Source organism: Chamaea fasciata, unplaced genomic scaffold, assembly GCF_029207755.1.
Source record: "Chamaea fasciata isolate MVZ Bird 193981 ecotype frontalis unplaced genomic scaffold, bChaFas1.0.hap1 SCAF_10, whole genome shotgun sequence".
In the NCBI taxonomy this organism is placed as follows: Eukaryota; Metazoa; Chordata; class Aves; order Passeriformes; family Sylviidae; genus Chamaea; species Chamaea fasciata.
Window position 1 is genome coordinate 1,984,176 of NW_027094095.1, and position 21,485 is coordinate 2,005,660.

At 42.4% G+C, this 21,485-nt stretch overlaps 1 protein-coding gene across 4 annotated transcripts in view; it reads left to right on the forward strand.

Moving 5' to 3' along the window:
• ATF6 (activating transcription factor 6) overlaps positions 1-21,485 on the forward strand; it is a 72,483-nt gene that overhangs the window by 22,329 nt on the left and 28,669 nt on the right. For 2 of the 4 annotated variants that reach the window (XM_066191986.1, XM_066191984.1), the window contains exons 10-14: positions 703-846; positions 2,621-2,740; positions 4,068-4,170; positions 5,132-5,196; positions 8,751-8,865. In XM_066191986.1, the coding sequence (XP_066048083.1) occupies positions 703-846; positions 2,621-2,740; positions 4,068-4,170; positions 5,132-5,196; positions 8,751-8,865 (547 nt within the window). Of the gene's footprint in view, positions 1-702; positions 847-2,620; positions 2,741-4,067; positions 4,171-5,131; positions 5,197-8,750; positions 8,866-9,006; positions 9,217-21,485 lie in introns of those variants that run through there. The other 2 variants (XM_066191988.1, XM_066191985.1) reach the window with 2 other exon arrangements.

Sequence of the window (21,485 nt, forward strand, 5' to 3'; positions counted from 1 at the left end):
CTCATACATGCAGTGCTGCTCCCTCTCTTTACATGAGGAGTAGCACGGACACTCCTCTGCTGCATGGCTGGCAGAGCAGCCTCCAGGCCAGGATCTTTCAGTCCATCCAGAACACGGTGTCTGGCACCATGGCCTGCTGCCTATGGGGCTGTTGGCCCTGCCAGTTGTTCTAAATCCAAGTAGAACTGAACATATTTAGGTTTGTGTACAGTCCTGGTAGATGTCTGACATAAGATTCCAGGCTTGCAGCTGCCTGGAATTTGATAGCTGAGTTTTCCTTACATGTTGTATTCACATAAGCTGTGTAAATTGTACTTTGAGGCTGATGAAAGTTAAAGTTGAATGCTTTGATTTGAATGTAGATAATTTTCTTATCCCTGTAGGCCTGGGATTACAAGCAGCATTCTTAGTTTCAGCAGGTGAAACTTGTGTGAGGGAGTGTGAAAACTACAGCATCAGAATCCTTCAAACAATTAAAACTGACAAAGAGAACAGAAATGCTTTTCTGACTACTACGGCTTTGAACAATGATATTATAGTGGTACATTAGTTTTTTACAGTAGATAGGACATGAACCTTAGCCATGTAATGTAACAGCAGCCAGAAACCTTTCCACCTGAGTATTTCATGCCTTACAGAAAAAGTGCCTTGCAGACCCCTGATGTGAGTGATACATTTAGCTGTGTTTGTTATGTTTTCCAGTGTATTTGAAAAGGATCCCAGTGGAGTAGATTCCACTGTGAGTTCTAACCACCGGACCAGAAATCTTCTGGAGTTCTCAGCTGGCCAGGAGTCCAGCACAGCTCAGAAGATACCTGAGGGCATCATTTCCAAGAAGAGTAATAGGTGAGATGAAAACCTTTTACATATTTTGAGTGGCAGAGGGCAGTGGTGCTTTTAGCCATCACTGCCTTGTCCACCCTTTTGCTCAGTGCTCTTGCTGCTTTTACACAGTACCTGGGTTCTAAACACAGTGTTTTGAAAGCTGCTCAATTTTCTTTTCAAATGGATATGGTGTTTTATCTTCCAGAGTATCCCAATACATAGAGCTTTAGAAGTGTACATGTGGCTGTGCTGCACAGTATTAGGGAAGAGAGCACATCCACAAGCACTTGCCTTTCTTTGCATGACTTTCAGGACCTTCTTCAATTCAGCTGTTTGCTTTTTTCCCCTGATCTGTATTTTAGCTTGCATATTTGTGATATTTGTCATATTATCTATCTCCTCTTTTCAAGCTGGAGTATTTATTTTCTGAGTTGCTCAAGACTGGGGAAGTTCACGACTAAGAACGCGGTCTGAACTTAGCAGTGTCTTTTTAATTTTAAAATATCCATCTGAGTCCATCCCTGTGCTTACCCATTATTTAATTAAATACTGGCTTTCAGGCTTCCTAGATCTCCAGCATACAGTGCATAAGTGAACATATAATTGCCTCCAGACTGAAGTCTGGCTAATACAGCTCATGTTTTCCCCTTACAAGATTTATCCTATTAGTCTGTCCCTTTCCAGTGGAGTGTTTTGGCTGGTTGAACAAAGCCAGGCACAGATGTGCAGAAAGCCCTAATGTATTTTGCCATGCAGAAAGAAGGCAATAAATCACGAGCATTTTAAGGCTGTAGCCATGGTGAGGGCTTTGTATCCTATGTGGTACATTTCAGACCGTGACCTGTGGGACAGAGGGGTGCAGTGGTTCTCTTAGGAGGATGTGCTCATGCCTGTCCTTCTTATACTTTCACTGTTTCACCCTGGGTTTGGCAGGCTGTAAGCTCTTTGCTGCATATTCTTTATCAGTCCTAGATGCAACAGAGAAGGGAAGCAGACATGAAGTTGGAGAGAAAGCTGGGAAAGTGAGGAGACTATGAATAAGGAAGGCTTTCGTAAGCTCTTATACATGATTTTTCAGAAAGAAGTTGAGGTTCAGGAGCTACAAATCTGTCAAAAAGATTTAGTCCAAGAGGACTAAAGCAGTTACATTGATAACCTGTCGAGAGAGAAATCTACATCAGCTATTTGGTGATAAATAGTTAACCCATCAGGAATTGCTGGGAGTGTTACAGAATTTGTACTGATGGATACATGCTCCTTTTCACTTTTTATCAAAACCAAGCTGGATTCTGGAGACAGAGATGTAAATCCTCTCCACTCAGTTGTAATGTAGTTTGTGGCTGCACAATTGTCATATAGCTTAGGGTCTTTCCTTCTGCATGGTTTTAGTGGATAATAAATTTAGTATTTCTGTAGCAAGTCTTGTACAGCTCTGTAATGAAAAAGTTGTGTCTGCAGAGATTGCATAGTTTGCATACTATGAGGAATATTTTACAGACTACGTTTTGTATCAATATCTGGTCTTCTCAGGAAGAGATCCAACATCTGCTAATGCTCATCTGTCTGCCCTGCATTGAGAGCTGTCAGCCCCCTTTGAGGAATTGACTGTCAGCCTCCTTTGAGAACATTGGATGTTTGATAGGAATTGTTCCTCACCTGTTTCAGAGGTCTTATGGGAGCAGCTGAAACATTCATGGGTCTGCTGGTGATAGTATTCATTCTCTGGCTTTGGTCAAAGGGTCATGAAAAGGTTTTTTAAGGGATTTCTTGATGTGCTTTTGTTGATTTTTCCCAGGTATGATCGTTCTGTATCTGATAACAAAGCACTAATGATAGTCTCAGAAGAACCACTGTTATACATTTCCCCACCACCACCCCCCTGCCAGCCTCTGATCAACAGGACAGAGTCACTGAGGTGAGCAAACAACCTGTTGAGAGCATTTAGAGTTCATTAGGAGTTGATGTATAAATTCTGTGTTGACTGAGTGCTGCTGGACATCTGTGAATGATGCTGTTGTCATTCATGGTGTTTATCCAGTGACCAGTGTCTTATAAGTGTCTGCACCGTCCAATGCCTGCTGTCATAAGGACAGATCCACTTGGATCTTTGTAATCTTTCCATGGTTTTAGTAATGATTTTCGCCACTCTCTTTTCACACTGGTCATTTGCAATAACCAAATAACAGTTTCCTGACTGTCTGGCGGGTTTTCATGACTTAGGAGAGAAATTACTACATAAGTAGAAATGTTAATGATAGCGAAATCAAGTCCAACTAAAAGCTTTTCCCAACTGAGTCATATAAGAGGTGGTCTTCTATTCTTCAGCTTCTGATAGAAGCAGACTGAACCTGACATTGCAGATGTTCTTTGTTCACTGTTAGAAAGCATCTAACTCCACTTCTTCTGTAAATATGAGTCACTAACCTTATCTTCATTCTCTTTGTCCGTTCTTTCTCTCAGATTTATTTGCGTAATTTTTCCTTAACCAATAATTTGTCTTGAACTGATCAGCTTTTGATTTTAAATTTCACTAGTCCTTCCAGTAATTTCAAAATTACTGTTCATTGGGCAAATGAAAGGACTGTATTTACTTTATGTGGGAACGCCCGTGAATCTAATACTTTATAGATCAATCTTAAAATTGTTTTTTCTTTATGTGGTATTAAAAATAAGTTATCATATGGTGAAATAATAGTAATCTGCAGTGTCTATGATGCCTTGTAGTGGCTACCTAGAGCAGATGCTAGACAAGATTAAGAGAGTAAAAGCAGGTATTTATTTAAGGCCTTCAATACATACACCTTGGGCAGTCAAAGCCCCACCAGAGGCCACACCCTAAATGGACAATGAGTCATGAGTTTTTACACTTTTATAACTTTGGTCCATTTGCATTTTGGGAGGTTAATCTTCCAATTGCATCTTGAGTTAATGATGTCATTTTGTCCCAAGTTTGCTCCCCCCAACTCACTTTTGGTTACATCTCTCAGGGCCTGAGGCAGTGAGGTGTCCTTGATTCCCAGGCCTGGAGAGTAATTGTTGTGTCTGCCCACAATGCGCAAGCAGTAGCCGACACTGTATATGGAGTTGAGTTGCACACTAAAGAATTGCAGGATTACAAATTTATGAAAAATTCAAAAGCTGAAATCCTAAGGCATCATCTCTATGGTGACTAAACTGTTGTATGACACTAAACCATTGTGCCAGTGCTGTTTGCAGCCTGTGCTGACGCTGTGCTTTCCTAGGCTGACCCACGAGCTGCGAGGATGGGTGCACAGGCACGAGGTGGAGCGGACGCGGTCCCGGCGGCTGAGCAACAGCCAGCAGCAGAGAGCTCGAGTCCTGCAGGTATGCCGCCCTGCCCTGCCTCCTTGGCAGGACAAAACCATTCTATGGGGCACTCTCCCTCACTCTCACTCATTTGCGCTTGCCATCATAGACAGAAGTGGCCATCCTGCCTGCAATTAGGGCAGCCAACGCTTCCCCGTTTTAAATTGCTGGGTTTGATTATTACATTGTCAGAGTTGTTCTTCCATTCCTGCTCTTGGATTCAGGGTTTTGAATTTTTTTAGCAGACATCAAAATATGTTCAGCATTTTCTAAAATGAAATCAGTCGTTATCCTTTTTATGGCTTCTCTGTAAGGATAAGCAATTGCTTAATGAAGACAAATACAACCTACAGCACATTCATCTGACTCAGTGTTAAGGGCCACAGCTGATTGGTTTTGTTCAAATATTTCTATTGTTTATATTTTTGCTAGAGGGATTTTTTTTTTTGTAAGACTACAGAATTATGAGACTTGTCCTCATATTTCCCAGTTTTTAAAATCTCTTTTATCTACATGGTATACTGATATCAAGGCTGAAATTAAGACCATGAATTTTCAAAGTATTTAAATTGATTAGACGTAGTAACAGCTTTAAAAGGAATTGAGCACTACAATGTGGGAAATACTGCAGTTTCCTAGAGAAGTGTTTTGTATTAAACTTCAGACCCTTCTCACTGGTGTCCGGAGCAGAAAGATAGAATATTTAGAAATGTTTTCTATGGTGCTAGCTCCCTTTCTTGTCTATGAATGTTGGCTTCAAATTTGGCTGTATTAAAATCTTGCTGATTTTGTTGTTCCAGCTTGATTGCTGTTCTTTTCAGTTTCTCATGTTTCGGTGGAAAAATGCACATTTCTGGTGCAGGGCACTGATTGACCTGTGCCCCCTCCATGCTGTGTGTTGTATTTAATGTAGTGGCAAACCAAGTGAATGCTTATTGGTTTCACTTTGTGTCACCTTTTCTTTTTTCCCCTTTTTCAGAGCTCCCTCAGTGACAAAGCAGATTCCCAGCTAGTGGCCATGCCTTACACAGGCACCAGTCTCAGGTAAGGCAGAACAGCTCCTTTGTTATTGCTTTCTACTTAATAACCTAGTTTGTCACCAACAGTTGGTAAAGAATGCCCATTTTCATCTTCTCGGGGTTCTTAAGCCTAATGCAGCTATTTTTCTTGGCTTAATTCTGTCCCTTAGCAAATAACTGCTTCTAATTGTTTATATTACACTTAAGGGAACCCCTGTATCACAGGTCCACTCTTCCAGGGCCTTTCTAGCCATGAATTTTAAGAAAATCCATGCTTTGCTCTTCAGAATCCCTTTCTAAACAGATTTGAATATTTAGGGAAAAACAGAGGGAACTGACTTTGGGCTCTCTGTGAGAACATCGTTAGTTTGTAAGAAGGTTTCAAAGGACCATGAGTCTGGTAAGTGAAAGATTTCTCTCATTGTCTTCAAGAGCAGAACCGTTATAGCTAGCCCCAAATTATTATGATGAACTTAAAGTACTATTGTATCTCATTTGCATTCTTTGTCTCCATCTGCTGATTTTTCTCTGCTGATTATTGGAGCACGTTAATGCAGAGTTTCTTGATGTCTCCTGCCCACCCCTCCTCATAATTACCATCTCTCTTCTCTAATGACAGGAAGTACTGGACAGAAAAGATTTAGGAAACAAAATTTCTTTCTCCTGATCTCTATGTGAGACTGTTTAGGAGACTGTCTGCTTTGAAGTGCCAAAGAGGAGTGTAAGAGCAGAATGGAGTATAGTCGGGACTTTTTTTGTGAGAACACCACCTGAAATGGTGCTGTGGGAAGTCAGACAGCTGTGGCCTTTCCGTTTGCATTGCTGCTTTGAAAGCAGGATCAGCCTGGGGGAAAAGAGCAAGCTGCAGGCAAACGTTACAGAAAACAGGCTGTCAGATTTTGATTACAAAATCTTGTCTTGACTTACAAGAAAAAAATAAAAGAAAAAGCTTTTTGAGGTCTGCAGGCAGATGAAGAATAGCTGTTCTAACTGAACACTGATGAACAAGCCTCATGCCATAAGGCAGTTTAATATACATGCTACATTACTCTTGAAAAAAAATTGTCTGGATTTTTGGAAACTGTGTGCAACATCATGTAGCTCTTCATGGAATAATCTGTTGTGCTCCGAAGGAAGTGAGGTTTTTTGGGTTTCTTTTTCAGATTAATGATGTTTATATGAACAGGACCAGTGAGTCATGGCAGCTGCATGCTGAGACTGTCCTGGAACTGCTAAGAACATAGAACAGATTTCCAGTTCCTCCCAGAGCCACCAGCTATTAGGTGCTCCATGAAGTCATAGAATCACAGAGTAGTTTAGGTTGTAAAGGACCTCTGGAGATCTCTAGTCAAACGTCCTACTCAAAGTAGGCTTAACTTCAGGTTTGCTGAATGCCTCTGTTAGAAGAGGTGGTCTCCATCTCCATTATAATCTCCATCAGGAAGCTGAGGATTGAAAAGAATTAAAGGGAAGTCAAAACAGTGGAGGAGATAAAATTTAAGATGATTTTTAAAAAAATCATCAACACCCCTCTTTATAGTCTGCATAGCTTTCTGCAGAGGTGATTTTGTTGAGGGTTTCTGTAAGAGTGTTTCTTAAGACTTCAAGTATCAAAATGAGACTCTCCAGTTATTTCCCCAGGTTTTGCACTATTAATATTGCGGTTCTTGATGCATAAAACACTGTCTTGTCTCATTTCTTCCCAAAATAAGCCTGTGTGCAACATCCCAATGCTCTGTGATGCATAACAGTGTCCTTCAGAGTTATAAAACAAAAGTCTTATTTATCTCCCAATAAATGGCCAGGTTCAGCACCATTGTTTGGGATACACAGTTTAATATGGTGCTTCTACAGTTTCTGTGCAAAGGTGTTACTAAAACAACTGATCGTTTTGCACCTTGTTTTGGAGTTCCTCCTTCCCTTTGATGGAGAGGCCCGTCATGGTTATCAGTAGATATTCAAAGGCACCTGCAATGTCCTGCCTGTAATCCCCTGGCGTCACTCGTGTTCGGTGTGTTGCACGATCAGGAGAGCTTTGAAGAGTCTCTATGGTTTCCGAGTCCTTTGGAAGAGTTTTGTCCCGTGGCTAGTTTTTAGGTCTCGTTGTGTCCCGAGGAGTGTGGGTGAGCACACAGCTCTGTGTGCCCTGTGTCAGCTCTCAGGAGGTGCTACACGAGCAGTGTGTGGGCGCTGTGCCTTTCATCACAGCCCAGCTCCAGTGCTCCATCTCAGGAGTGGCTTGCTGGGCCTGCGTGTTTTCATGAATGAATAATCAAGCTCAAATTAGCTCCAGTCTTTATTTCCTGTGTGTGAAGGATGGGAGCTGATTGCTCTCGTGCCTGGTTCTGCAGAAGGGGACGTGCAGAGTAGAGCTGCCTGCTCCTGATCCCCCAGGACTTACACCCCCAGTCCTGGGGGGAAAGGGCAGCTGGCCTGGCAGCTGCAGTCTTCTGCTTGCAACAGGGTTCTCTTTGCAGTGGAAGAGAAGATGGTGACGGCCTGCTATTACTGCTGCTTGAGAAAAACTCTTGATGATAGATTTGTTCCTTGTTGTATTTTAGAAGCATACTAAAATAATCTAAATTAGCCCTTCTAGTTCAAAACGTGGGTCAGCAGAAGACAGCTTGGGAGGGGAGGGATGCCTGATTGGTGTCCTTGCCACAAACACACAGTGTGCTATTAAAGTGGAGGAAATTAAAATGATGGGTTGAAGGTCCAGCTAATGGTTTCCCTGAGTACAGCTTTCCAGTGTGATTAAATAAGTTATTTTGGAATGAGATTGGGGGGAGTATAAATGATAGCAGTATATGCTAGGAATTTCTCACCTTTCCAAGATAAACAGTGGATAAGTACCATGATTGTAGGACTTGCCAGTCTTTTGGCTAGGATGGTTTAGAGCATCTTTTCCTTGTGTCTCACATGTGTAAGATGAGAACCGTGGAAAAGATAAGCCAGAATTATATAAATATCTTATTTTTGCTCCTCTATCTAAATTGAAAATTAAGAGCAAACCTTTGAGTTGCCTGGGGGAAAAAATCTTTGAGTTGACCAGAGGACACAGCAGAGAAAAAAAAAAGGTGGGTGCGGAGGAAGGTGGATTTGTCATTTGACAGTAAATTAGAAGCTCTGTTTATGCTTAACTTTGCACTTATTTCAATTTCAGTGGTTTGGATTCTTAGCAGTAAAAGAAAATTATTAAATTATTAAGTGGTTTGATATTTTATTTCAGAATAACATTTTATCCTTAAATTTATTTTCAGAAGTCATCACAATTTTTCAGACACTTTAGGTTGAAACTTTTTTTTTCCTGTTGAGCTAGCAAACAGGTTTTTGCTGGCCTCAGAAGCACGAAAAGAAACAAATCTGGAAAACTTCACCACAGTAAGATCTTTGAAGCACTTTGAACTTTTAAAAAGTACTGTGTAGTTTCATTGTCTTCACCTGTGTTCTGTGTTCCTCATGCTTCTCTCAGTGGATGAAGAGCTGCAGTTCCTTTAAAAAGCAGGTCCTCGGAGTCGTCGTCTCACTGAAATTAACTGTCTTGTCTAAAATAATTACCTTTGCCCTTCTCTATTTCAGCAGGAGCTCAGGGAATGAACTGCAAGTGTATTATGCCTCTCCGAGGAGCTATCAAGACTTCTTTGAAGCAATTCACCGAAGGGAGGATACGTTCTATGTGGTGTCATTCCGCAGAGTAAGTGTAGCTGTGGCTGATACTGGCCTTTTACATGTGTCCCTAAGACTGCTTCTAACAGAGATATCAAAGATGACTTAGTCAAGATTGAAGGTAAATTTGTTTCTTCTGAAACGGTGTTTTTCTCTGTGTCCTTTACAGTAACATGGCCAGATCATGGTCTTTGCAAAACATGCCCATCGCATTGGGAATGGAAAGAGCTTTGCAGAAAACATTGCAGTGCCAGGGCAAGACAGCCCGAAATTGCATGAACCCTGTGGTTAAACACACAGTAGAGCTAGTTAATAGGGGTACAAACCTTTTGTGCTTCTGGGTATGGGAACAAATGTACTCTCTGCATACATTATTGCTGTTAACACAATACAGTTTCTATCTTCCCATAAAACTCTTGCATTTGCAGTTTTATGTGTCATGTATTGCAGCTGCGTGCAGGGCCACGATAAGTTGACACAGATGAGCACGTCTGCTGTCTGTGCTGAGAAACAGCAGACACTTGTGCTGCAGCTTTGTCAGGTGCAGCCTCATATCTGCAGCACATTTAGTGATGGTAAAAACTGTTATAAAATGGAATTTCAGGTGTCTGATGGCACTTTCTGCACTGTAAGCCTGACTAATGTTGAAGCCAGGACAGCTGCAGCAGTGAGAAGCTGGTTGGGATCTGGTGATGGAAATGATCAAGGCAAACAGGGATTGAAACACCAACCTGAAGTTGGAGGAATTTCTTCCCTCCCTATTCCAGAGGTCTTGATGAGTCATTAGATACATCTCTAATGCACATTTGGCTGACCCTGGGGTCTTGCTGAGCCTCCTGCCCTGCCGTTTTGCAGTTGGACTGTCAGATGAGAATTGTTCTGTGCATGTTCACAGCTGTGATCCTCCCAGGGCCCGGCAAAGCTCCGTTTGTCTCCTCTTCATAGGAGTATCCCGAGAGGGGTCCTACGGTACTGGGGGACCAGTAGTGGCCATGACAGGAGCTCACCCAACTAAAACCAGTTCTGTGCAAGAGCACACAGATGAGCACAGCTCGTTTTGGCAGTGTCATCATAACTACCAATCTATAGATGCCATAGGTACATAGGTAATACAGCCCCATTCCACCTGGTACACAGCACAGTTCTTAATTTGTAAGATGCACATCTGTAGAAATGGTTCAGGCAAAATTAAAATAGCAGTGCTCTTCTTAGGATTAAGGTTTTATGCTGAGTAGAAATAAGAGGTTAGTTTCCAGTCTTGGGATTACTGGGTTGTGTCACAGGGCTGGAATTTTGTTATAAAATGCTTGGCATGTTCTGCTGTTCTTTCAGCTAGCAACACAAGTACAGCCAGCACCAGGCTCCACATATCCTGAGGATGCAGAGAAGGGAGCGGAGAATAAAAGTTTTCCTGGAAGCTCTGAACACAAAGCAGAACAGTGTTTGTAGAGTTCTGCACTTGAGGCCATTGCTCCAGCCCACCTGAATGCATGTACATGTCCATAGGTCCTGTTTACACTGTCGGGTTAATGACCTGGAAGTTGTCAGCTCTCATTTCAAGTCACAGAGCTGTCCTTGGAAACAGTGTGCCTTGTGCCACAGAATCCCTACAGCTTGCTCTGCTCTCTTGCAGAGGGGGGTGCGGGGGGGCCTTTTAAACCCATCTATGAAGTTTATTTGCAAAGCTTTTGGTATTTCTGTTTTATGAATGAAATGTCCTCAAATAGAAGGCAGTTTCATGCATTACCTCATTTATTGTTTTAACAGGGCAAACCTGATCTAGCAGCAAGCTCTGCCCTGAGGCACTTTTAAATTACTTGCTTGGATTCTTTTGTGAGTGCAGAAGAAAGGATTCCTGCTGCAGCCCGGGGGGTGCCATCAGCAGGGCCCCAGCCTGGGTGGTGCCCTTTCACCTCCTCCTGGGGATTGCTGACTTCATTTTCTCTGGACCCCAGCTCCCTTTTCACTGATGATTAGGAGCTGAGAGGGGACTGATTCCTCCCCAGTGCTGTCCGCAGTTCCTTTGTGTTGCTTGTACTTGTCCAAGTGAGGAACGGAGGCCTGGAGATGAAAGGTTTTGTTCTCCTCTCTCTCTGTTTGCCATGCCGACACTCCCACATACTTAATAAGTTGTTGCAGCTCTATAACGTAAAAACAGATAAAAAATCATGCAGTTAAAAGTTGCAGGGGCAGGGTGGTTCTGTTGGTAGTGTGCTCCAAGTGGAAGGTTGGGACTGTGGACCTCAGGAGTTCCCTTCCACCTGGTGTCCCTGGATCCTTTGTCCCCATTTCCTGCTCTTACAGCAGCCTCACAAACCTCAGCATTTCTCCTGTGCATGTGATAAAATGTAACATCTTTTGTGTGTTCTCACTTGCACTACAGGAGCTGTGCGCTGAGTTCCTTGGATTTTCTAGAAAACGGGATTTGCTAGGGCTACCCCTGCCACTTACATGGTAGGATTCAGCCAAGACTTCTGGAAGTGCAGGATTGGGAAGCAAAGCTCTTGAACACTGCATGTTCTTCTGGTGATGCTTGCTACCTGTAAGACTGAGATGTCCATGACCTCATCAATTTTAATTTCTTTCCTTGCCTTGGAAGGCTTGCAGGTCTGCATATTTACGGTTGACATTTATGTAGATTTGTTTGTTTGTTTGTTTGTTTTTAAGGAGGAGAGAGGAAAATAAAATAGCATTTGGATCAACTGAGTCAATAGAAGAAACTCTGGGTATCTTAAGAAATTAATTAATTGCTATTATCGGGAGAATCTGTAATGTCATTTTTAAACAAGAAGAGTCTGTTGCTCTACCAACACCTTTGATTTCTGCTTTGTTATGTCTGTGGTACCAAGTCTGCTTGATGTGTCCTAAAAGCCCAGTGGAGTGTGGCTATAAAACCTGAGCTGCTGGTTCTGAGGTGCTCTGTCAGCAGGGAAGAGACACCTGGCTGCCCATCTGTGAGCCTGGCACTCACACAGCTCTCTGTCAGAGCTAACTTCCGGTTTGCCACAGAGTGCTCAGGCCTTGAGATTGTTTCTAGAATTAGCTGAATAGCTAGCTTAATTTGAAAAGTAATTAAGTAAATCGTTGGAGAAAACAAATCCCTTCCAGTTTACTTTGGCATGTAAACGCTGCTTCAGATCATTCCACCCTTGTGTAGTTAGGATCAGTCCCCACAACTTGGAGTGATTAAGCAGTAGATTTTGCTGTCCTGGAAGGTTCACTCAGCGACTCTTTGATGACATCTCTGCAGGCTTATTTAAGGACAGTGACATTTTTTAGGGTAAGAATATAATTACTATTCTTACGGAAAACACAGTTTAAAGTTTAATTCACTTGGGAAATTCAGAGGACTTCTGGCATTTCCTCTCACTACTTTCTCTTATTTCGAAGCACAAATGTCTCCTAATATCAAAGTTTTCCACTTGTATTTATTGCAGTGCATATGCAGTACCTTACAGTAGAATGTAGTAAAAAGTAGATATCAAAAGGTGATTGTTAGAGTAAGAGTGATGCTGGCCCTATGGGAATCAATGGCAAAGCCTTTACGAACTTCTGTAAGACGAGGATTTTGCTTTTTAAATTTCTGCTTCAGTGCCGTAAACCATAGAGCTTGTGGGAAACCTCTTATTATGAAAGTAAATTTCTGGTCCTCCAAGCCAACATCTGCAGTAAGCATTTAAGGGTTTCTCAAGTTCTGCAAAAAAATTTTTGTCTGAAATGGTGAAGCCAAAATTCAATCAGCAGTTTTGTTCTTTCTTCGTTTGCTAGGAATAAAAATGTCTAGGTTGTGGTCTGATTCTGTTGGTAATAAGTCTGTGCTGTGCTAATTGCATTTGAGATGATATAACTGTATTTGGGATGATCTGTTACTTTCAGGAAGCAAAAGTTTGCTGTACTGCACACACTTCTGGCAACAATAATTTGAATGTATCAGAGAGCATGAGGCAGGTTCCAGTTCGCTGCACTCCTGATGCCATCTACATCCTGCAGGCAAAACTGCTTTATAAGAAGTTGGATTCAGATGTTGTTTCACAGCCAGAAATTCAGTCCTAACATATACTTTCCTCCTATTTTGTTGCACTTGACAATGGGTGGTTTTTACTGAACATGGAGTTTTCTGCTGTTGACTTTTTTGCGTATTTCAGCTGACTGGGACGTATAATTTGGTGTTTCATTCAGATGAATTGATCAGACCCGCATAATCCTGCTGCCCCTAGAGACAGAGCAGCTATTCTGTATGTTTGAGTCCTGTGGATATGCAATTGCTGCAAGTTAACATGCAGATTTTGGAAAGATTTTACAAACTGCCCTTTTTCCTGTAGAGCCTTAGCTATTCTGAGGGAAAAGGTTACTTCATCCCAGGATTGTAGGATTTTTAGATCTTGTCCTATATTTTATAAATGCGCTGAGAATAATATGTGTTAAAAGAACTGAGGCTCAGGGCATAGTATCCATGATAAAATTATCTGTCCTTTTCAAAGCAGAGGTCACCCTTTAGCCTGTCTTCTCTGTGAGGCCAATTCTTGCCTCTCTGGGAGAATTTGAGGAGCAAATGAGTATGTGATTGTGCTTCAGCATGCCCTGAAGCTCAGTGAGTCAGCCTCTGTCAAACTACAGCTGTATTTGACTTTCAAATTTGAAAATCCATTATGATGACTTGTTTCCATCTAAGTGTCAATAGTGAAAATTAAGTCTGGCCTGTTGCATTCTTTGTTACCAATTCCCTCTTTTCTGGCCAGACTTTGGATTCTTTCTGTCAGGGAATTTTCTTCTTCTGAATCCCTGGTGTCCATATGAAAACAGTGAAGCAAGCTTTCTTTCTGGTCTTTCTTGAACCATCTACCTTTTTGATATGGAATATTTCAGGTAGGTGGGGAGGAGGGTGAGGTGACTTTCAAAGGGACTGAGAGGTGGTGGGGAGAAGGTTTCTCTGTGCTCTTCCCGTTACTCAGCTGGGAAAGATGTTGCTTTTGGTAGCATCTTAGAACTTAGTCTAAAAACCTCCAGGGAGAAATTTAATAATCTAAAATTAAGTCTAAAAATTTATGTTGGTCTATAGAGCAGAAATGGCCTCATCTCAGTCCTGGGATTCTCAAAATACTTTCATACCTGCAGCACAACTGCAAGTTAGATAAAAGATGGCTCAAAAGAAGTTAATTTAGGTTTGCAGCTAAAGGCCAGCAGTTCTTCAAAAAGTGTTTCTATCAACACCTTCTCCTGTTTTCCAGAAAACCTGATTGTGCCATCATTTGTCACTGAGGACATCCTTTGGGGAGCGAAGCAGCAAAGAGCTGTGTGTGTGCTGTGGAGAACAAGCAGGCTTAGAGGGGGGGGAAGAGAAGGAGCAGGCAGTGAGACGCCCCAGATGTGTGGGGTGGAAGCCAGAGAGGAGCAGCCACGAGTGCCAGCTGCAGTGCAGCATCTCCTGCAGCCTCCTGGCTCAACCAGATGCAAACAGGGTAGGGAGGGTCCAGACCAGCAGTGCAGAATGGTGTTTCTGAGAAGGGAGGTAATGCCTGTCACAGCAAGTGGGGTTTTGTTTCCTTTGTTCTGTTCTTAGCTCCTGCGTGGAGAGCTGTTGCTATTTGGGAATCTATCCCAAGGCATTATGGAAGCAAAGTCTTAGTTGCTCTGATTTTTATCTCCTTGGGTCCCTTTGAACCCCACTGTCCTCCATATAAAGTCAAGAATGGATGTGGTGTTGAGGACAGATGTATAAGCGGAGGTAGAAAAATCAACTCGAATATGTCTGGCCTGAAGCAGAAGCTCCTCTTGGATTTTGTGTGTGTAGTCTTGCTTCATTTCTCCTCTCCATGGTTGCTGGAACTTCATGAACCACATTAATGCCATCACTGAACTTCTTTACATGACCCAGATCTAACTAATATTTTGTTATTTTTAAACTAGTATTTGGAAGGACAACATACACTGCACATAATTATAGTGAAAATAAAACATCCTGCAAAAAATGTCTCCAAAACCCAAGCAGTTGCAGAGAGACGTGACCAGTAATAGCATACATGTATTTAAAACGTGCTACATGCTTGAGAGACAAAGAGCTGTGGGCAAGAAGGAAAGGAAGATTGTTGGGTGTGGAAAACCTCTGCAGAAGACCCACTGCTTATGAAATTGGTGTGGACATAGGGTGGGGAGAAGTGGAATTGGGAAGCATGGGAGGAAGATGTGATTATACAGAGGGAATTGTCTCAGTAAAGGAAGTATCTTATTAATGAGAGTACAGAACAGCACTTAATAAGAGCACAAGACAGACAATTGCTACCAACAAAGTGAGCAGGAGCACAAGTTTATCTACAGACAGTTGATTTGTGTTCAATTAGAGCAGGTAATGAAAGTATGTTGCTCTGAAGCAGTTCCCTTCCTTCAGGAAATAACCAAAGTTCAGTAATGCATTAATAATACTTTACTTATGGCAGATAATAGTACATCTTTCTTTGGTAATAGCATGGTATTCATTGAAGGAAATTCTACTCAGATTATTCTGAACAGTTCCCGGAAGGGAATGATGGGCTCTTGCTTATGATCTGTAGCAGTATTTAATTATGTGATCGATGCTGACTGAGCCCTACCTGTATAGAGACATAAATGATTCCTTCAGCTCTGGAACTGCAGTAGCCAGTAAGACACTGACTTGAATCTGGTAGGAATGAACTGCTTGAAAAAATGACTTTCATGGTACTTCGTTTGCCTTGAATGGCAGTACCTGCAGAGAGCACTTTAAAGTACCCATGCTTGCTTTCTTAGTTGTACTTCACACTTCCACTGCTTCAGACTAGTGATATTTTTCTGTTCATTTTTAGTTTTTATATAGAGATGGGTTTGGTTTCATTGGTGTCATACATTTCAGCAAATTTTAATCCTTACAATATTACATTTGAGACCATTATTTAAAATCTTAGGCACACTTTTAGAGTTAATTCTGGTCAGATGAAGTTATTTACTTCCATTTGGAATTAATCCTTTTGCCAGATACTTAGCTGGACAGCACACAAAGCTTATTTTGTGAAGTAAGAGCCCAGGTGCTGTTATGAGTGTGTGCAGATTAACATCACCTCCCACTGGACCAAACAGAACTCTTTCAGCTTCCAGGTTTTATTTTTAAATAGCTGACACTCCTAGGACAAGAAGTGTGATAGAATTCACTGTACATTTTTATCTTTAAACTGGCTTTGAAACTGCTTCAAAGTGGAACATAAAACTTGTTTTCAGCTTCTGGGTCTCTTAGATGCTTGTGGTCTATCTACTGGGATGGTGATGGGTGTGAGAAAAGCTCATTTTGCCTTGTGCCTGGCATGGCTTGCTCCTCACCCTGCAGTTGGATAAACTCCAGTTTTGCCAGCACATTTGTTAAAGCCCATTGGGCTTTGAGTTAGTGATTAAGAATTTGGAAGAGCTGAGCTGAGACATCCTTTATGCTGTAAACCACTGTTCAGGAAATCCTCTTGATGTTCTGATTGCAAATGTTAAAATGTGCCTGTGAATAATTCTGGTACTTGAAAGTGTACACAGCTCAAGCAGTGTGTTGCACCATGAGGATGCTGCGGAGGAGTGGCCTGCCTGCTAAATGCCATGGGCCACTGCCCTTGGAGCTGGTTGGCAAAGGGCCACCAAGTATTGCACACGTGATTGTTATTGTTCCTTGGCTCTGTGACTATCCAAAAGTGAGGTTGGAAGTGTCAGCTGCCTCAAATAGGGTTATATTCAGTATGAGGAAAGTGGTCTGAGCTGTGCTCGGAGAGGTTGTGCTGTGTGGGAAGGTGCACAGGCCTTCTTCTCAGGATCTGAGTCCTGCCAGGCTCCTGTGTGTTAGTGCACTCCTCTGAGACTCTAGAAGTGCACATTCCCAAGCTGTTCCTCAGCGTGGAGATTCTTATGTTTAGTCATCTGGGAGGCCCTTGTTTGATCTCCTTTCTAGGAAATCAGCATGGAGCTCTTCTCCTCTCTAAGAATAGTGCTGAGCACTCAGACCTGCAGTTTTTCATCAGGAACTCAGTAGGTAATCAGTGGGCTGGTGACTCATGGAAAAGATGGCTGAAAAGAAACCATTTTGCTATCTCAGCTAATCTGGGACCAGCATCTCCAGAAGGGCATCCCCTTAACACCAGGGAAATAACACTGTGCATTTCTCTTTGCTTTTGCTGGACCATGTTTGGCATTTGCTAATCAGCTGTAAGCCTTAACTCTCCAGCAGGCAGCAGAGGTGCTGCATAGAATCCAGGCGTGAAGTTTCCTGACTGCTCAAGCTCAATTTCCAAAGTGCCAACATAGAAAAAAGTGCAAAAAGGAATCTAGACATTAACATGCTGTCATTTGGAGAAAAGCAACAGATGCAGCAGTTTGCTTGGTGTAAAATGTTGGCAAAATCAGGTAATTGTAGCTTTAGGAGAAGAAGAGAAAGTGTAAGGAACTATATTTACACAACCAGAAAGAAACTTTAGGTTCAGGCTAAACACAGGTGTGGTACTACAAATGCTGAAAAAAGAGTGTGAAGCCAGCTGGGTAAACGGCAATATCGTGACAGGGTATTTCCATTTCAGGGTAGAGTTGGTTGGTGTTGGCTTGTTGCGGCAGTGCAGGAGGAGGATGTTGCCCACAGCATGGCAGTTGTTAAAAGGATGTAAGAAATGCATGTAAAAAGCTCAGTCTCATTGTCATACTCACATATGCCTGTAAAGAGTGCAGGATAGGCCAAAGAGAAGAACCTGACACCCTGTAAGTTCTTGAATAATGACCATTTAATTTGCTACAGCACTCCATCCCTCCTCTGCTGTCCTGGCAGTTCTAACCAGCACTGTCCAGCAGAGTAGAACTTCTTCACATGAATCAAAACTGACACCCTTATGACTTAGTCTCTCCAAATCTTGATGGTTGATCTGAGAATTTACCTGTTTGCTTATAAAAGTCACTTCCAGTACCTTAATTCTCCTAGGAAGAAGGCATCTTAGAACAAGACTCGTGTGGATTGAAAGAAGGAAACCAGAACCCTGTATCTCGCTCAGCTGTGGCACCAATTCTGTCCAATTCTGTTACAAATCACCTCTAGCTGCTTGCAGTGCTTTTTCTGTTCGAAAATGCCCTGACAAAGCCTTGGTACAGCTGCCTGGGCTTGTAGGAAGCTACAGTGTTGAATCTGACCCATCAGAGGATGTGTTGATGTGCTCCTGGTCTGGGTTTCCCTCCCAGTAATGGCATGCACAGTTGTTATGGGGCTGTGTGTGCTCTTGATGTGCCTACTGACAGATCTGTGTGGGATCAGATGGACAGGGGAAATAACCTCCAGCTTGGGGACTACCTAGAGTTCACACAGCCTTTGTGTGCATCAGGCATAGCTCTGCAGAGCCAGAGAGGTTCACAGGGCAGGAAGGGATGGAAGTGAAGGGGAGCACATCCAGCAGGAGGAAGTGGCCTCAGGCTCTTGCTCTTCTGTAGACCTGCACATTAAGAGCCTCAAAAGGTATTTTTGTTGGTGAGTTGAGGTAATGAAGAGAGTAGTGACTACACATGTTAAACTGGTTAATGGCAGGCTGAGTGGCCCTCTAGCTAGAAGAGAAGATTTAGATTGGTGCCTTCAGCATGCTCAGTGCCTCTGATATTTGCAGAAATTGTGGTGAGTCCAAGATGTTCAGTTGCTTTGTGTACAATTAAAACCAGTACAGTAGTAAGAAAAGAGGGGAGGGTTCATATGGAAGCGTAATTCAGGCGATGAAAAAAGTGCCCATGCAATTGATGCTGTCCATGTGGTGAAATCAGTTATTTTACTAGAGTATTTGTACCCTCAGTGTCTAAGAGAACACTGATGTATGTACTCATCTAAAACCTTTCATGCATCATTGCTCACATCTTTATTCTAAGAATTCTGGTGGAGCTTTCTTTGACCTGAAAGTCTCCTGTATTTTGAAATACAAAAGCTGGAAACTCCAGTGGCTTAGTGAAATGTTGTCAATGGAGCATTTCATTTTTAAAGCCCACGTGTATGAAAACAGAGCTTCTGTGGTTCTCTGATATGGTTGCATCATACTTTGCAGGATGTTTGTAGAAAATGTTAAAATTAACTCGAGACTTCTTGTTCCATGAGCAAAATGTACCTAATTAGAGCAGTTGAAGGCAGAAGCTTTTACTGGAGTTCTAGATACTACTGGCCCATGTCAAGTGAGAAGTGCACTGATAAAGGCTTAGGTTTGCTTAATTTGCAGTGTTCCTCTCATGCATCTGTTTTTCTTCCTTAATTTCTTTGCATCTGGCTTGCTTTCTTAAATCATTTTACAGATTGCTGTTGCTACTTTACCAGGCACCACAAATTCTCAAGCACCACTCAAAGCTCCTTCTCTGCTAAATGGAGCCAGAAGAGCTCTTCTCAATTTTCTCCACCTATCCCAAACACCTACCATTGCATGGACTGGATTTCCTTCCAGAGGTGCCTTTCCTTCTGTGGGTTTTAAAAGGAGTCCAAACAACTCTGTGAGACAGCTAACGCTGGAAAAAATTAATCTCACCCTGAGTGGGGAGATGAAAGGCTTTTATTTGCTCGAGCTATTATGTTCTAAATGTGGTGGAGAACTGGCAAGTACTGATAGAAGAAAACATATTACTGTGCAGGAAGAGAGACAGGCCCAGCCTGAATGCTATAGCCTGATGTCTTCTGAGTGGCGTGCAAACAAGCATCTCCACATTTTTATCTTCCCAAAGCTGACAGTTTCCCTCTCTTTTATCTAATCTGGTGCCTGTGATCTTGCTGATTCAATTGTTGGGGCAGACAGGCAGTTACTCACATGCAGTCACAAGATGGACAAGGTACCATTATGCTCATGTACCAGTTTACACCTCTGTTTATCCATTCTCAGGCTTCAGAGCAGGATCCAAGTAAACTATTGTCACAAGAGAAAGCTTTTTCTGTGGAAACTGCTGTTTTCTACCAGCTGTACAATGGACAAGTGCAGATGGCTTGTGTGGTGGCTTGTGCTCTCACATAGTTCAAAACTGGATGATTTCTTTTCTTCCCTAGCTGCATGAGCAGATCCCAGGATTTTTTAAGGATTAAGACCAGTGAGTCGTTCACATGGTTTGTCAGCACCAGAAAGGAGGGTTCCTGTTGTCCATGCCAGTTCCTTAGCTGTGAGTACTCAGGTCCCTCTTTGGGCCATTTTATTGTCTTGGTGGGAAAACAGCCTGAGGAGTTCAGGGGACTTCCAAGAGAGTCTGACAATTGCCAGAGGCTGGCAGGGAAGGAGAAGGAACCCTCCTGTTTTAGGTAGTCATGGGGATCAGATTGCTTAGGCTGTACCCAGCCATTCTGTAGTGACTTAAGGTAGCTTGGAGGTGATTAAGGAAGAATCCTCAATGTCAGGCATCCTTTTTGCTTCCAAGTGTGAGTTAGTCATGTACCTTATATATGCTTTTAAGACCATTTTCCATCACATCGTTTTCTTGTTTTGGTTTGAGGGTTTTTTTTTTTTTTTTTTGGGGGGGGGGGGGAATGTTAAGTTTTTATGGTCCTTTTTTCCTTATAAAATGATATCTAAGAACAGATTTATGTCTTCCACAACAGGACTAGAAATTCAAACAGAGCAGACGTTTGGCAAAAAATCTGGACTCAGAATTGAGATTTAGAAGTGACACTTAGAAGTGAAACTTAGCTACAAATGTGAAAAGGAGGAAGCCCATTGGGCTGGGCTAAATACAAACCAATAGGAAAAAAAAAAAAGAAAGGGAACTTCATCTTCATACACTCTTAACTGAGGTTATTGCTAACAGAGGCAATCACTTCTTTAACATTATTATGTTGAATATCTCTTTAATTAGAAGAAGCTATTAATAGTTGATGAATCCTTAGCCATACAGATGTCCCGGGATCTGCAGAATGAAAAACATCTTTCCAACAAGCAGCTGTAATGTAACACATTGCACAGCTTAAAATGCTGCCATCAAATTTGGATTCAGCCCACTGCATCCTGATATTAAAACCTTGTTGTCTGTGCACCAGCATTTTGAGGGAAACGGAAGGCAGCTTGGCTTTGGAGCCCCAGCCATGGCCTTAGTGTGCCAGACCACTGTCCAGCCATGGCAGCCCAGGAACTCTGCCTGTCCTCGCTGCCATGGCTGGATGGCCAGGATGTGCAGAGACCCACCCAGCTCTGAGCTGAAGTCATTGCAGAGCTCTGGGTAAAGCTGGGGGTTCAGGCAAAAATGCAACTGACTGCTGCCTGAGAAGAGTGTTTATTTCTGTGTTATCTGCATGTGTTTCTTTCCTTACATCCCATGTTGCTCTGTTCTTGTGGGTTGGCAGTGGCATTTGCATTGTGGGTGATTATATAAAGGTATTCTTTTATTCGACTTTGGCATGATTTGGAAGGAGGGAGAAACCGCTTTCAGCAGTGAAGTCAAAGGAGAGAAAATGTCAGATGGGTAGAGAAGAAAGAGCACCCAATTCATTAGGTTCCATAGAAAGGTGCTTTCAAAGCCACTTTACCCAGCAGGTACTGACAATGCAAATGGGACCTATATTTTTAAAACCAGGTCAAAGGCAGTTTAGTAAAAGTACCACCTCTGTTTATAAAACAGCTTTTTGCCTGTGGCCGTCATCCTGGTGACCTAAAATATAATTTGCTGCTGCTGCTTGGGAGGTGATTACCT